At 38.2% G+C, this 17,905-nt stretch overlaps 1 protein-coding gene across 2 annotated transcripts in view; it reads left to right on the top strand.

Annotated features, from left to right (window-relative positions):
- Positions 1-2,072: 2,072 nt before the first annotated feature.
- The window catches only part of LOC114654584 (ubiquitin-conjugating enzyme E2 D2), a 98,166-nt gene continuing 82,333 nt past the window's right edge, over positions 2,073-17,905 (top strand). Inside the window, exon 1 of one of the 2 annotated variants that reach the window (XM_051929964.1) lies at positions 2,073-2,421. In XM_051929964.1, the coding sequence (XP_051785924.1) occupies positions 2,398-2,421 (24 nt within the window). In that variant the 5' untranslated portion in view covers positions 2,073-2,397. The remainder of the gene's footprint in view (positions 2,422-17,905) is intronic. The other variant, XM_028805208.2, reaches the window with a different exon arrangement.

Raw genomic sequence — 17,905 nt, 5'->3', positions numbered from 1 at the left:
ACAGACAGCTTTACATCAACATAAAGTACAGCTGTTGATAGACTAAATTCAAACATACCACTTACTTTTTTCAGCTTTTATTGGTCAACATTGACTTATTTTTGTCAGCCTAAGCAATATACAGGTACACTTACAAAAGTAACTTTTTGGATATGCTTAATAAAATTGACGCTTATTTCTATTTACTATAAATATATTATCCTGATGGTAAAACAAATACATGTTGTCACAAGAACAAGCCAAAGACATCAAGAAAGGTTTGGGGCAGCCACCCATATAATATTCCCCGGCTGCAAATGGGTAATTTATAGGAGTTGTTTACAGGTCCAAAACAGTACTGAGGCAGATTGACAAAGATGGTGGCTTTATTTGCCGAGACAGGAAGTGATGTCATCAGAGGGGCTGGAACCGGAAGGGATGTCATCAGAGGGCCCGGAACAAGAAGTGACATCATTAGAGGGGACGGAAACCGTGAGGGATTTCCTGTGGATGGTCTGCAAGGGATTGAGAAAGAAAGTCAGTGCACCTCGCCGCCCCCTGGTCTGGCATGAAATTAACATTATTCAGGCCCTTCAGCTGCCGTGTGTGACAATGTATATAGCTCTATCATGTTCATCTTATTATACAAAAAAATATTGTATTTAAATAACCGTTTATGTTATATCAACACAAACAATTAAGGATGTAAAAGATATTTTCATTATTTTGGGACTGCATTTTTGTGTAACCTTAACATTGACAATTTTGTTGTATTTGAGGCAAAGAAAATACACTTTTCTGATATAAAATGATCAACAAACTTGCCAGTTCATTGAAATATATATATATATATATATATATATATATATATATATATATATATATATATATATATACCTGTATATAATAAATCATCTTCCACAACTACACAAAATCCACAGCATTCAGAAAAACCACTTTACTAAGAGTCTTTCTTTCCAAGTGTACAAAGGTATGGGGGTGCTTTGACTACAATACAGCAAAAGAGGCTGATCTTTGTGCAAAAACAGGATAGTCACTAGCATAACACTGGTTTGTTTTAAGTTAAATCTACTTAATTCAACTGTGTATGGTGAAAAGGGAAACAACATGTTTTTAGTATTAATAAAGTGGTAATTCTGAGTAAGTGCAACTTAAAATAGGCAAAGACAGACAATTATGTTTCTGTCAAAGGAACGTAATTTAATGGTTTTTGTTTCCACATGATTTAACCGTGTTAATGTAATGTCTAAGAAAATGATGTCAGCTAGAACAAGAAACATAATATCAAAAGTTTTATTTTAAATGACTGTATTTTAAGTTAAATTAGATAAAGTAAACAACCCTGTTAGTTATTTTTGAGGGTAGTATTTAGTCTTTCTGTCGAAGTGGAAAAACAGCATGCTAGAACAATCATTCCGGTAAACGGTAGTTGTAAACAAAGCTGCGCTTTTTGTAAAGAGATGCATTTTTATAGCAAAGATCGGCACTATATAAAATACCTTCGGCAAAGCTACAAAATATTGTCTTGTGGATATGTCCTTTTGATCAGTCTGCTAAGCGTAAAGTTAAATAAAATAAGCACTTTAAAAGCCTTTTCCATACAACAGTCCAAGAAAACAAAAGCGCTAACTCCAGTTTTACACCGTCCACTACACGTTTTTGACGAAGCAGCGCCACCTGAAAGTGATTTATCCCGCTTGCCGGCTTACAATCCAATCACCTTCGAGAATTTCTCGCAGAGGCGGCTCTTCGAATTGCAACAGTGTTTACAACCACGTGACCTGAATCCATACATAAAAAAAGAATTCACAGGAAGACTTCAGGCGTTGCTACGCATTTCCTGCTGATATGTTAATTAGAATATGTACTACTGAATGAATCTTTCAGTGGAAAAAGATAATTGATACAATTCCTCCCTACAGCGTTTCATATTATGCTTTCAACTTAATAATAAATGTTTATTCAATTGGAACCGCCAATTGACACGGAATACGAACATTTGGCCTAGGTGCGGATTGATCGTAAAGTAGCTCTGTGTGAGGGCGGAATAATATGAGTCAAGTCCGCGGCAGGGTGTGTATAGTTCCGGCTTAGACGGCCATCTTGTGGTATAGTTACAGAGAAGACTAGAACGCCGGAGAGGAAGCGGGTAGTTGGACTGAGAGAGGAAGAGTAGTCGGTAACAGGAGCGGAACCCCAAAGACGAGAGTTTGGAGAAAGACAAAAAAAAGAAAAAAAATACGTATTTGCTGGTTATCAGCCGGAAGACCACGATCAACTGGGTGACTTTAGGAGACCACAGAGTACGCGAGAGACAAGCGTGTTTTTGTTTCCTTTTAACTGACACATTTTCATTTGAGAGCTGAGAACTCTTTCTCGTCGTTGTCTTCATCATCAATGGCTCTGAAGCGAATTCACAAGGTAATATAATATTCTGACACCCATAGCGACAGATCGGGTGAGGGCGGGGGCTGGAGCTGGAGGAATTTACAGTACTACATCGGTTCAATGCGTGGGCCTGCGCGTGAAGGCAGCAGGGGGTTTGCCTAGGTGCCTTCCTGCCTGTGCTCCGCTGTCTCTGTGTCTGGGTATCCTGGGATTCTTGGTGTTTACGATGGTACGTACGCTTAGGAGAGTTAAAAAAAAGAGGTCCAGGCAGGTTTTATTACTTCCCCTAAGTAGCAATTGTTGATGTTACGTAATCACAGTTTGCGTAATTTGTGGTGTGTTATGGTAGTATTCTGATGACACGGCAGTAAGGCGATTTTTTACGGACTACTCCAGATTGAGTTAAAGCCTCTGCTATTCTTTTCAGTTGCGTTCATCTGTTTTCTGTGTAGATTTATTACCCTTGCCGTTACATTTAGACATCTGTTCACTGTAAGGCTTGTTTCCCCATTTTTGTCACCCCGCATTATAAGATGGCGGCATCAATGGCGGTTTGAATCTCGGGCCTTGTGTATTGAAAACAAAAGTAATTTTTTCACTTTCATCTATCAGTATGTTCGCTGTTCTTGTGTGTTCCGCACTGACGGTTCGTGTTTTGTTTAGACAAGAAGACAGCTGTGTTTGATAGTTTGAAGTAGGGACGGGGGCTCACAAGATTAAGATGCGGACATGTTCCATTCAGGGCAACATGGGCAGCATGTCACTAAGTGTGTTCATTTTCATCACCGCTTCCACGCGTAGGGCCGCAATAGAGAAGTCCAGGGCATCTGTCCGTTAAAATTAGCCCGTGCAGATTTTAACATCAGGGATTTTAGTTGGTATGAGACAAGAGTGTTTAATCAGCAATCTGCTCAACATGATGCTGTTGGTATATAAGAAGCAGTTGTTTCGTATGTCGTCCGAAACCTTCTGGATGTACTGTATTTAACAAATTTTCAAAAACTAATGTTGATAGACATTGGTCAATTTAAGACCCTTCCATGGAGACCTCTGTAGTACTTAAAGACGCCATGTAGTTGTATAGATTATTTCATCCCTATTTTTGGTATACCTTGGTAGAAAAATGTGGTAAGGTTTATAACGTTAAAAAGCTTCTGTTTTTCATCGAAAACCTCACCATGTGCATCTTACCACCTGTATGGTTGCTGCAGGAGTATTGTGGGCATGGAATACCTCATCTGTTTTGTGACTACTGTAGTGGATGAAGCAGAACTAACAAGTTAGACTGACTGAGCAGTTGACTAGTAGTTTGCATTGAATGGTTGGCTCTGATCACCCTTCAAATTTGCTAAAATGCATTTAGCGGAGTCTTTGAGAATGCATCTTGCAGCAGATGTGTCTGAAAGATAAGGGTGCACAAGTTCAGTCCTGGATAGTACCAGTAGCTGCAGGTTTTTGTTCTAACCTGATGGACTAAATTAGAAGGCAGTCCTTCCTGATAACAGCTCTTGTTTAATTGTAAGGCTTGGTAGTGTTTCCATTCTGCCATGTCTTCAGGTCATTATTACATTGCAGATTTTTCTTTTCAGTGGACATCATTGAAATGCTTTGTGACCCAGATCAAGTTAGTAATCCCCTGTTCTCTTGTTTTTCCCTCTTCTGTTTCTCTTTACATTTACTAAAATGTTTATTTGATGAAAACACTTGTGTAAATGGGACCAAGTTAGATAGCTTCTTATTCATGTGGTGTTTGCATTGCATTGATAGGTAGTTTAAGAAAACTAAGGAGTAAAAAAACATAAATGCAGCTAATAAAGCCTAAAACATGAAAGCAAGTGAGGGTTGGGAATCTCAAGTTAGCCTAGGCACTAAATATTGCTTGGGCAGTTATTACTTCAGTAGTAGTAATTAAGAGGTAGTGATTGGCTCCTAATTTAAAAATTTTGGATCCCAGACGTATTGCCACTTTGACCTCCAGGACTACTGAGTGTAGTTATCTATATTTGCCACTTTCATTATGTGTGCTGGCACAAAACCTCTCTTCTTTGCAGCAAAACGTCTTTCATAACAGGAGTAGTTGGGCATTCAGTCCTACACTGCCCTTGATTTATTTTGTTGACATTTACCAGTGGGTATGATTCTTCAGAAGTTGCCATTTTATCCTTTGCATTAAGAACTGTAAGTTTAAGATTTCTAAGCAACATTTTGTATATTAAAGGGTTGTTGTACATGTTAAAGTGAAGAAATCTAAACTCGAAAATGTAACCATCCTACTAAATTGTACTTCTTATTATAACATACTTGGTAAACTTAACAGTACCTTCAGGAAAAAGATAATCTTTACACCTTTTGTTGTATTATAACATTCTGCAGTGTAGAAACCAAATTAATGTGTTAAAGTATGTTTTTCACAGTTGTGCATAGCATGTTGCTCAGTACTTAAATCGGTTTCCTGTAAGTTTAAATACCTCATGACATATTTGATGGCAATCTCTTGTATACTAAGTAATGCTCATTTTAGATAACTCTGTAAAGGTAGTCAGTATAAATTCTTGTAGTAGTTAAGTCTGGTTTAGATCTGGAGTTTTACTGGGTTGATCCTTAAATTACTTGCTCTTTTTCACCTCCTTACCTTTTTGTTTTTTAATTTAAGATCGTTAACTGGTTATTAGGTGGATATTTCTAAGTACTATACTGAAACTTTTTTTTTTTTCTTCAGCATCTGCTGCTTCTTGGGAAATGTCGTCATTTTTCTTTGCAAGCTTGATTCATTCTTGTTGTTCAGCAGATGCCCCAAGTTTGATGTACATTTCAAGTATTTTAAGCAGTGTTGGTTTTAAAGTTTTCCTTCCCATTAAAATGGTACTACTGTATTTTAATTTTCTAACTTTTAAAAAGATTTAATCTGCCTTTTCAATTTCATAAGATATGAGCTAGTTTTTCATATTATTAGCAATATCCCACAAACTGTCACCATGACGTTTTTCTTCAGACTGTTTTTAGGGTCCTACTCTTGAGAGTTTCAATCTGGTTGTGCTAAATGTCTAGTAGAATTTAGCTTTCTTGATCTTTAATCCTTTTCTCAATTACTGCTCTTAATGTTTGAATCTGTGCCTTACTATACCACTCCTTTTATGAGCCCACACTAGACTTTGAAGCATTATCATGCAAGCTTGTTGTTATGTCATACACAGTAATGGGACCACCACTTAAGGCAACAGTAGTGCTAGCTACCTTGTGAAGCATATTGTTCTTTGTTGACTCATCTGATTTAATCACTTGTGTGTGTACCCTGGTTCCAACATGTGCACTCGCAGATCCACAGTAAGATAGCAGACTAGCTACTGAAGGGAGGTCATGTTTAGTGGTACTGAGTGTTTCACCCCCTGTGGTAGTATTTGGGAATGTTTTTCATTTGCTATTTTATTTAGTTATTTTTAATCTAGTATAATTTGCTTCTACTTTGCTTCTATATCTATTATAAAAAAAATCCTGGAAAGCAAAAGCAAGGCGACGATATGTTATCTTCTCGGAAGTTCTCGGAAGACATTTAAAAGACCCGCGAGAGAAAAGAGACTTGCCACGGAGCGTCTTGCGGGGACTGTAAACATGAGAGTTGGTGCCAAGAGATTTTCCCAGGGCCGTCTCGTGGGGACGTGGAACATGAGATTCTTGTAAGACATGCCATACTTACAAAAGATATCATATAAGAGCACACCTATCAAAAAACACTCAGTGGTGTAAAAGCACGTAGTACACACAGATCATGTGCTCTCCGCACATATAAAGCATATAAGGACAATATGGAGAATAGAAACCCAAAGGCGTTGGAGAGAAAAAAAGGCAGATAAGAGATTATGAAAGCAGTGGAATTCGAAAGGCTCAAACAAACAATGGCGCGATACACATTCAGAGAAAGGTACAGAATATGAAAGCAGTAAAATTTGAAAGTATTGTAGTGTCCCAGCCAGGTTGAGGGCTTTTTGGTTTTAAGTGACTGTTCGGTCCGATTGAGGGAGGGCAGAGTACAGCACGGAAGACTGATAGTAGGGTATTGATTGGGGGTGTTGGAGAGGGTGCTAGAAAGTTGTTTGGGGTTAGGAAGTCGGCGATTTGTTCAAGTAAAACTTTTTGTGACACTATCATGTCAGTTGCTACAGTATCAAAGAAAAGATACAATTTAAAATGTTTTTTAATTTTTTTTTCTATGTCCAATTAACCAAATACATTGGGCTGGTGAGCAAAGCCCCCTAGTTACTTTAAAATTTGTTTTATGGAATGAATACTGAAGTTACCTCTAAATTGTGTTGAAGCTTAAGCTGTTCATTTTATGATGAAGGGTTGTCCGTCAACACTCCTAATTTGGAGTACAAATTCTTCTAAGCTTTATCAAACTTTCATGACTTATGTAGTAAGACATCTTGGATCAAAATTTAAGTGAGGTTGATGCTACACAAGTGTGCAAGCTGCACTATCAACTGGAATATTCTTGCCTTCCAACAATGACAAAGCTTGTGTTTCTTATTAGCCACTCTCAGGGCATCACTTTATTGTTTAAATCCCCGCCATTCCCCCAAATCCAGATAAAAGTAACACAGATCCAGTATTTAGTCTGTTAAAATTGTAATGTACGAACACACAATCGTCAATTAGGAAGAACATTAACTTTTTTCTCTAGCCCATCATTCTAAATTTTGTTATTTATTTTGTAGCCTAAGGTAATAGTAAAGGGCAACAAAGTACAAATTTAAGTCCCTTCAAAAACAATCTAATTTACCTATTTCTTGTTAGATCATATCCTATATTAGGTAGAAGTCGTCACCTTAGGAAAACTGCGACTGTGTATTGATTGCCTGAAAACAAAATAATAGACACAATCTGCAACTTGCTTTTAGTCCTCCTTCTATAGTTGTCCAGTTTTCAGCGGTGTGCAGTTTGATAGGGTGGGAAATGGCCCAATGCATGCATGCAGCATCAAGTTTCCCAACATTTGACTAGCTACATATGTAGTTCCAAAGCAACAAGACCGTTCAGTCCACACACGATCTTCAATTGGTACAATCCTGGAAGCTGGATATATGAAATCTACTAAAATGTCAGGTTGCATCTTGTTTAGTATATTACATTCAGTGACTTTTTGAAATAAGGCTTAATTGAATGTTCCTCCCTAGTCAGAATGCTAGTGGTTACAAAAAAAGTTTTCTTTCTTGAGCTGTCTTTGTTTGCTACTGTTTATGGTTGGAACCAGTATGCATAATTGGTCTCCAAAAGCCAACAAGTCTTGTTGTATGTCAAACATTTGTAACTGCAGTTAACACATCGTATGACAAATAATTGGGGTGGTCCATTGTAGCATGAGTAGCAAATGTAAGTGTACCATCACATCTCACAGTGCACAACTCCAACCCCATCTGCATTGCGCCCCAATTCAACCTCCAAAACTATTTATGTAAAATTGCATCTTCAGACTTTGAAGGGAGACTATTTCCCCCACCCACGTAATCATTGAAGAAGTTGATATAACAGTAGTTAGTTTTTTTTTTCTACTTCAGATAGTGATGATGAAAATAGCTTATTCCTGAATTAGCCTTTAAGGAAAATGAGCACATGCTTAAGGCAAAGAACCACAATTTTTCTTAAACAGAAAATAAAGCAAGTCATCAGTAGGCAACGATAAGTATTTCACACCTTTTCATTTATGTTGAACTGCTGTATATGGTCAAGGTTAGAAAGCAGTTGAGTGGAAAACATTTCATACAGATATTTCATTACTGAAGTATCTTTTTAAAAAATTGTCCAGTAACATTGATTTCTGTAGAGAGAGGATTTTGACAGTCAGTAGTGTGAAAGCTTTCTTTAGTAGGCTGGATTATAGCGCTTGGTTTAATAGCTTTTGCACAGGCAGTGTTCAGTCAGTGGACATGTACATTTTCTTTGGTTCGTCTTCATGTAGTTTTGTATTGTGTTCCAAGATGTTTTGAAAGGCAATAATAAACTCTAATTAGGTAGGCTTATTTTTGTTGAATGCCAAACCACAGGCATTGTGAAAAATATTTGTAAATTTCTTTTTTAAACACTCTAGTGGCGACAGTACATTCAGTTTTTTTATGGCAAATGTAATGTTTTTCTTGTTCAGTTATTCTTTTGCACCATTAAGATTTTTTGAGTATTAATTACATAGATCAATTAATTCTTTTAAAAAACTAACACCCTGATATTGTGACCCTTTCAGTTTACCTCTTTTTCCAGGTGCTCAGGATTTGCATTTGTATCAGATCTATTGGTCCGGGTTTTCTTGTAGTATTTTTATTTTTGTAACTTATTCTGGTTTATTATCTTCCATTCTAATTCATTTGTGTTTCTTACAGGCATGTCAAAAGCACAGATACTTTTGGTACTAGTCTTTGGTATGACAGTGTCCCAAAATCTTAAGGGTTCAAGCTTTTTTTTTTTTCTTTCCCCCAGTATCAGTAGTACTGAATGACACTATGTGCAGTATTTGTGCATGTATGCAGGTAGACAAATATTCAATTAGGCAAAGTACTTTGTGTGAAAATCATGAATGAATACTACAGTACATGTAAAAATACCTCACTATGGTGGTGATGCAGCACCACATCTCCATGTCAGAAGAAAACCTGAAGTAATGTCTAGAAATACATTTTCTTCAAGGCAGGGTAATTTCAGTGTGTGACTTCAGGATTGGGCATATTGTTGTATGGTTCCCCCCTTAACACTTTTAGCACATTATAGAGTTAATCCATAAGTCATTATTAAATCATTCATTCCAACACAACTCGGAGTACTGCCACATGCAAAAGTTCGCTGATGACACTGCTATCGTGGGCTGCATCAGGAGTGGGCAGGAGGAGGAGTATAGGGACCTAATCAATGACTTTGTTAAATGGTGCGACTCAAACCACCTACACCTGAACACCAGCAAAACCAAGGAGCTGGTGGTGGATTTTAGGAGGCCCAGACCCCTCATGGACCCTGTGATCATCAGAGGTGACTGTGTGCAGATGGTGCGGACCTATAAATACCTGGGAGTGCAGCTGGATGATAAATTAGACTGGACTGCCAATACTGATGCTCTGTGTAAGAAAGGACAGAGCCGGTTATACTTCCTTAGAAGGCTGGCGTCCTTCAACATCTGCAATAAGATGCTGCAGATATTCTATCAGATGGTTGTGGCGAGCACCCTCTTCTACGCGGTGGTGTGCTGGGGAGGCAGCATTAAGAAGAAAGACGCCTCACGCCTGGACAAACTGGTGAGGAAGGCAGGCTCTATTGTTGGCATGGAGCTAGACAGTTTGACATCTGTGGCAGAGCTACGGGCTCTCAGCAGGCTCCTATCAATTATTGAAAATCCATTGCATCCACTAAACAGTGTCATCTCTAGACAGAGGAGCAGCTTCAGCGACAGACTGCTGTCACTGTCCTGCTCCACTGACAGACTGAGGAGATCGTTCCTCCCCCAAACTATGCGACTTTTCAATTCCACCGGGGGGGGGGGGTAAACATTAACATTATATAAAGATATTGTCTTTTTTTTACCTGCATTATTATCAATCTTTAATATTGTTTTTTGTATCAGTAAGGTGCTGCTGGAGTATGTGAATTTCCCCTTGGGATTAATAAAGTATCTATCTATCTATTAATGTGTGCTTGGTGAGCACAATGAGGTAAATTTTAATCACTCAACTTGTAGTGTCACAATGATGTAACATTTTGTTTTCTGTCATGATGAATCATTTTTTAATACTGTGTCCTACACAGACCCTAGAAAGTAACAGAGGCTTCACATTCATTCTTTAATTGCGGTGATCATGTCCACACATGTGCATTTAAGCATCCATTCATTTTCTAAGCAATTTATACAATTCAGTTGTGGGGCAAGTGCCTTACATTTGTATATAGAACTGTGCGAACTAGCAGTGCAAACGGGTATAGCAAGTAAAACTCGAGACAAGTTTCTGACAGTGTTTCTGTTTGGCTTGCCTGTACTGGGGATGAATTCAATTGCTGCATTTGTTAATATTAAAATTAAAAGCACCAATAACTGCAGTTATGCCAGTTTGTAAGATGGTCAAAACCTACATCATCGCTAAATACAGATGTGGAAATGATTAAATTGTGATTTGTTTGGTTTTTGAAGGCAAATTAATGTCCATTTGTGTAATCCCTAAAATGTGATACACATCATAAAAGGGCATTTGTTATATTTGAAAGGTGCATTGGGATGTGTAATGAGGTCTGCCAGTTAAATTGCAAATCTAGTTAATATTTAAATTCTGAACTAGTACACAGGCTAAGCAATAACAAAAGTCTTAAGATAATTTGAAAGGAGTTTAACAAAGAGGGTTTTTTTTTTTCTCACAAAATTTCTTAAATAAAGGATTATTGTAAAATTGACAGGATTGATTTCATGGACTGGGAGTCAGAATGCAGGGTCAGCCATTGTACAGTGCACCTGGAGCAATTTTCTGGTTAAGGAACTTGCTCAAGCAGCTTGCATGTTATTGTTATTACATCCATGCCCATTCCACATTAAACTTCAAGCTGACCCAGTAACATGAAAATAACATGACATAGATAATTGGTATCAAACCTAGAAAAATCTTATAGGTATGTAACTAGGGGTGCTCCAGAGTCTTGTATTTATCTTTTAGTGTTTTATGCTGACAATTTTATATTCTATGTTGTATATTTGATCTTATTTTTCTGCTTTTTACTCTTTCATTTTGAAATTCTGTGAAGCACTTTGAGCATGGGAAATGTTCTGTAAAAATAGAATTATTGCTTTAGTTAAAGTGGTCCTTATTAAAAAAAATATATCAGCCACAGTTAGTCTATGAAATGGAGCCAGCAGAAGCACATAAGCTGGATTCAGTCTGAACAATATATGCAGTTTGATTATACTGTGATATATACTGTAACCTTAAGTTTTTTTTATTTATAGTGATTTTTTGGCTTTACTGCCCACCTCTGTGAAGCAGCTGGTTTGCTCATTGCAAGTAATTTTATAGATATGCTTCCCTTATATTTAATAAATGGAAGTGAGAGCAACCAGTCATTTAAATGTAACCTTTATATAGCATACACCATCCTAACACATTTTAAATGTTGATAGAGGTAGACCCAGCTAGCATAGGTTTTGAATTTGTAGGTTTGAATATTTAAAAAAATAAAAAAAAATTTAAATTTCCAAATGGGTTAAAGGTACTCTATGTACATTTTTATTTTGTGGCTTTTTATATTTATACTGGTATTAATATTTGAACTTTTTTCCTCTTAGTGTTTGTAAAATGGCAAATTCTTATGACTTGTTTAAAAGATGCCTTTCACAAATTGGTATTCTTTGTGCACAAAATTAAGTGATCAAAGTGCAGTCTGTAATGAACATAAACTGTTACAGAATCATTTGTCATTAATTGTGACCCATCATGTATACTAGTTTTTGCTGCTGGAGGCCAGAAGACTGTCTCCTTTTTATGTAAACTAAGGTGCTGCGAAACTATACATATTTCATAAATGAAATGAGTGAATATACCGATTGTTGTATTTTAAGTATCTCTCAACTGTTTCCTGTTCATTAGAAAATGTTTTGTTCTGAGCAGCTAAGGAAAAATTCTGTAAAAATTATTTTGGATAGTTTTCATGAATCTTCAAGTACAGTATTAACAGTACAGAGCAAAATTTAAATCAAATTCAAGAGGAGTAGGTGATAGTTTGGGTGTGTAGGGTTCAAAGTGATACTTTAGTGTGGAATTCCATGCTAAAACCCCCAAAATAATTGGTACACATTTAGTTTAGAGTCAGAAATATGTACACATTTACAGAGTTCTGAGGTTAATGTCAAATCATAGTAGCTCAAATTTTTTGTTAGTTATTGCATATTTTATATGCTAATGTAGCCGATTGTTGCTTAAATATAGGCAGGTTGTTTTCATATGTGCGGTGTGTGTTCTCGTTTGGAATTAGGATGCCTTTGTCTTTCTGTTTTTGCTTACTCCTTGTCAGACGGCAACAACACAGAGTGGATAGCTTGCGACTCAATTGTGGATTCTGCTGCTTCATTTTTTTCATGTTCTGACAACATATTTCAACTTGTTAAAAGTGTAATAAAGTAAAAAAAAAAAAAAAAAGAGGTGGCTTGGGGTAAATGTTATTAAACTAGGTAATTACCTAGTTATGCAATGCAGTGTATACCAGTTTTAGATTTACACATATGTGCTCGTCCCCTTTTGCAGAAAATGCTAAGTGACCTATGTAGAAGGGAGCTACACTTAAATGTTTAGTCACTCGATGTATCTAAGAATTAGGAAGACTAGACAAACTGAATAAAAAAAAAAAAAAACTTATGAATTTAATTTAAAAAAGAAAAAAAAAAGCCTTACACTGCAGCTTCCTAATATCCAATCAGTATCATCATGCATTTGCTGAAATCTCACTTGGCACGGCGGCTTGCTGGGACTGTGCATAACTTAAGAGGCAGGGGCAAACTGCTCCGCAAACATACATATTACTAACCAAGAATAAACCAGATATGGACGCAGGGATACGGCGATGGGACCATGAGACATACTGCGCAGGTGCGCGTCTCATAGACCTGCAAGCGAAGCCGTATCCACCGCGAACGAAGGAGTCACGGACCAAGAACGAAAGAGCTCAACTAACGTGAATGAGAAATGAAGCAACAACGCGCCCATAGCTACCACTATGACACAACCACACAAAAAAGAGGATTCTGTGCTGCAGCAGACCACCCCGAGTCACACGTAAGTGGCTACAGAGGCCCCAAAAGCTTCACAAAGAGAGTACGGAAGCCGCAGATGTCACCGCCATATTGTGTGTGGCACTACTGCGGAGTGAAGTTAGGAATAATGTGCTGCTTGAGATTGTACAAACCGCTGAACACTTTACACCAAATTCAAGCACAATACAGCTCAACGATACAAACACGAGCCCACCTGGATAAGATCAATGAACGCAGGCACCTACAACACGCGTCTGAAACTGCGGAAGCAAAGCAGGCACGGGTTCAAAAGGAACGAGCTCGACTGACGGATATACAAACACGAGCCCGCCTGGATAAAATCAATGAACGCAGGCGCCTACAACGCGCGTCTGAAATGCCGCGGGCACGGCTCCAAAACGAACGAGCTCGACTAATGTATTTCAGGATACCCAACGCCGGGGGTAGGCGAGCGAAGCGAGCAGGGGGCGAGCCCTCTTGTTAGCTGAGAAAAGGAACATGTTAATGGCATCACCTTACCTTTTTTTGTCAGGTTTTTACAATTTATGTTCGTCATATTACCTACAAAACTGTTACTTCAGCTGTGCAATTTGTGGGTTTTTCCATTTTAGACAGTCGAGTCTCTGTGGAAAATATTGGAGAAATTTAATTTAGTGGGTACTTAACAAAAATGAGGAATGGGTTTGCCTGCAAGCTAAAATACAGCTTCAAGTTTTGTACCTTGTGGAAGATGTCTCCTGTGTCTAAACTGTAAAAGATTTTAAGACAAGATCTACTCCAGCTTTAATATAAACATTACTTTAAAACAAAATCACCCTGAAATATTCCGCAGTCTCTCAATATTTCAAGGCACACCTGTATTACAAAGCATTTCATTGTGGAGCAGCTTGTGCTGCATCTCTTAAAAGTCCATCTGCATGACAATTTATAGAATGCCCTTTATATGACCCAAATCATTATGTCAAGCTTTCAATGTCACAAGCTTTTATTAGTGGCGGTGGATGGTATAGGTGGTTGTCTTGTTTTTCTTTACCACATATCTGGTCAAACTATTCACAATTTATTGTCTTTTATTATAATACAGGTAAATGTTTGCAAATTAGTTATTCAGCTGAGAGGGGAGCCCCCTGAGATTTTTTTTTTTTTCTCTATCTCCAGAAATAACTGCGCCCTGCAGTATTGGAAAAGCAATGCAGCCTCTTTCCCAACCTTGGCCAAGGCAGCACTCAAGTACCTATTGGCACCTTGTATCAGTGTAGACATTAACTATCTAACAAAGATAAAAAAGGCGTTCAATGAGAAGAGTGCTGGTGAAAAGGTAGAAATGCTTCTTTTTGTTAAAGAAAAAACTACCATTTGTGCTTTTAAAGAAGCCAACTTTAAGACCAGGGTTACTGGCCTCATTGTAACTTTTATTTTAGTTTTACTTAAAGTAATACACTGTATGTCTGATTATGGCACAAAGAATTTTTTTTTTTTTTTTTTTTTGGTTAATCTACCCAATGCCATGTTATGTAATGACATGGTATACTGATATGCTTAAGTTACCCATAATGTGTACATTAAGCAGGTTTTTGTACATGACCTGGAGTATTTTTGCTATAGAGACATGCCATATCTTGCTCTTTTTCCCCTCAGAGAAAGTACTGGCTGCTTACATCTATAGCAAATAAGAGCATAACAGTCAGCAAGTTAATAATAAAAAAAAAAGTTCATCTCTATTTCACATGCTACTGTTGTTTCTTTGATAATGCACAATACATTTTCAGCATAAGTAAAACGTTCAAACCTGAAGTAAATAAAACAAATATATATTTATCGCTATTGGCAAAGATGGACAAAAACATACCGGTTATTGGTTTCGCCCAGAATTTCCATATCTGTGCATCACTAGTTAATAGATAACTATTTATAGTAATTTCTAAATAAACTTTAATGAAGTTTGTTGCAAGTCGGCTATTCTGTTGTCTACTGGTTGGTTTAGGCTATTGTTAATTGAGGACTTTACATTCTAGGTTCAGAACCGAAAAATTACCTTTGCCATAATGTATTTCCAAAGAACTGGGAATTTGTGTACCCAGCTAACCTAACCCATATGTACCAAAGTGGCTATGCAAGAGTGTAGTAATGCCTCTTGGTCTTTTAATTTCTGTCAATGTGTTAGTGTTTTTTTTTTTGGTGCAAATTTAAATATACCCAAGAAAATGCCTGTGTGTATAAAGAACCATAACCTCAAATAGTAGAAGTTAATCTTGGATGCACAGCTCTTTAAGCTCAGTCACAGTAATTTGTGCATCTGAAGTGAAGGCTTCATCCTTGGAAACTGTGGGGAAAGCTAGTTTTGGTAAAAAGAAATGTTTTCTTCAGGGAATGGATTGGAGTATTTGGAAAATAATTCAGAGTGTAATTCCACAGAGTGCTCACTAAATTAATTTGGGCCATTAGTGAGGTTCCCAGCTTTTCTCCGAATGGATGAAATGATGGTAATATTGATGTTAAAGTTAATTTCATGTATGATTTTTTGCAACCACACATTTCGGCTAAAAGTGGTGTTTTGTAGTTTAAATGTTTGTTAGGGTGATGGTGTGAGAGAAAGTAACATTGCTCCTTAAGAATTTGGCAACCCCATTATACCCCTTTGGGCCTGTAATTCTCAGAAGTGTCTAGATAAAAGTAAGGGGATGGGAGCAGTCTTTTGAAAAATCAACATAGCTGAACACAACCCATGATTAGACAGAATTTCATATTTTCAGACAAATGCCGCTCCATAAAATCAAACCAGTGTATGTCATGTAATGTGTACTGTAGTATAGTGGATAACATTTTTCGTTAGTAGATATGTCTTAATAAAAAGGTATATGTATTGACTGTTCATTGACTCAACACCAGTCAAGTTTATCGTAGTGAGAATTTCCTGATTATAGATAGGTGGATGAGCAAGCACATCATTCCTTCTATTTACATATTTATATTGGCAATGTGCTTAGGTTTTAGTTTTTTCTAGAAAAAAAATCTAAATAAAAAGAATATGCCTGTATGATTTCACATGAACATGTTTTAACATTTAAATGGGTTAATTTTTTTTTTTTTTTTTTTAAATGATCACAAAGCACAGGACATCTAACATTTGTCACTCTCTTAAGTAAATACTGTTAAATTAATGCTTGTAAATATAGCCTGTGTTGACAGGGCACCCTGGATATCATCGAGAGGAGTCACAGCGCACGGCGCAATGACAACTCTGTTCTGTACCGGGAACTGAGAGGGACGGCTGCAAGGGCTCTGAGGGCAGATAAAGAGGTGTTTGTTAGAGGAATCTGAGAGCAAGTGACATACCATCTGTGGTCTAGCGACCCACATCCAGTTTACAGAGGAATCGAAGCATTACGCACATCTAAATCTGTTTCTCGGAGAGTCAGTCAGGGCAGCTGATGGAACAGTCCTTACGGATGACACTGCAGTTGTGACCCACTGGACTGGCTACTTTGAGCAGTTGTTCAAAGCTGATCCTCCAGCTAGAATGTTGGATATCTCTGGGTTCACGGTTCTTGAAGCTGATCCTCCAATTAGCTGGTGAACCAGCTGAGGGTGGAAAGGCTGCAGAGATCTGTGGTATCCGGGGTGAACTTCTCCAGGCTGGTGGTAAGGCTGTCCTCCTGGCATTGCAAGCAATCTTTGCTTCCATTTGGGAGACTGTCATCATCCCAACTGACTGGAAAATGGGACTTGTCATCCCTATCTGGAAAGGGAAGGGTGATCGTCTTTTTTGCGGCAGCTACAGGGGAATAACGCTGCTCTTGGTGCCGAGTAAGGTCCTTGCTAGGGTCGTCCTGAATAGGATCCGTGATTACTTGCTCACTTACCCGTGACTGGAACAGTCTGGTTTTACACCTAAGAAGTCTATCATCGACCGCATCCTGGCACTGAGGGTTCTCCTGGAGTGCAAACGCGAATATCGGCAGAATTTCTTTGCAGCCTTTGTCGATTTTCACAAAGCGTTCGACTCAGTTGATCGAGCTGCCCTGTGGGAAATCCTGAGGGTTTGCAGGATCCCCTCGAGTTTGCTGGATATCATGGCCAGCCTGTACACTGGTATTGAGTGCTGTGCAGAGTGGAGGCAGAACCTGTTTTTTCCCAGTTTATTCTGCAGTTCGTCAGGGGAGTGTTCTTGATCCTACTCTGTTCAATGCTTGTATGGACTGGGTGTTGGGGAAGGTCGTGGGGTCCAGCGGCTGTAATCTGTTGGTGAAGAAAGATTCATGAATATTGACTTTGCTGACGATGCTGTGATCTTTGCAGAGTCAATGGAGGCTCTGATCGGAGCACTCGAGTGACTGAGCGTGGAGTCTGAGTGTCTGGGCTTGCGAGTGTCCTGGATAAAAACCAAGATCCAGGCCTTTAATGACCTCTTGGACACAGCTATCAACAGTGTCTGTTTGTGGAGACCTTGTCGAGAGGTTTACTTGCCTTGGCAGTGACATTCATGTCTCTGGTAACTCTTCCGATGAAGTCACTAGACAGATTGGGAGAGCATGGGGGGGTCATGAGGTCGCTGGAAAGGGATATGTGGCGCTGCTGATATCAATGCAGATGGACGAAGGTCCAAGTCTTTAGAGATCTGGTGCTTCCTGTCGTGCTATATGGTTGTGAGACATGGACGCTATCCAGTGACCTAAGACGAAGACTGGACTCCTTTGGTACTCTCTCTCTCCGGAAAATACTGTTGGTTTGACTTTGTGTTGAATGAGCAGGCACATT

This window comes from Erpetoichthys calabaricus, chromosome 7, assembly GCF_900747795.2.
Source record: "Erpetoichthys calabaricus chromosome 7, fErpCal1.3, whole genome shotgun sequence".
Classification (NCBI taxonomy): domain Eukaryota; kingdom Metazoa; phylum Chordata; class Cladistia; order Polypteriformes; family Polypteridae; genus Erpetoichthys; species Erpetoichthys calabaricus.
Note: the sequence above shows the minus strand (reverse complement) of the source record. Positions and strands in the feature narration are given on the sequence as shown.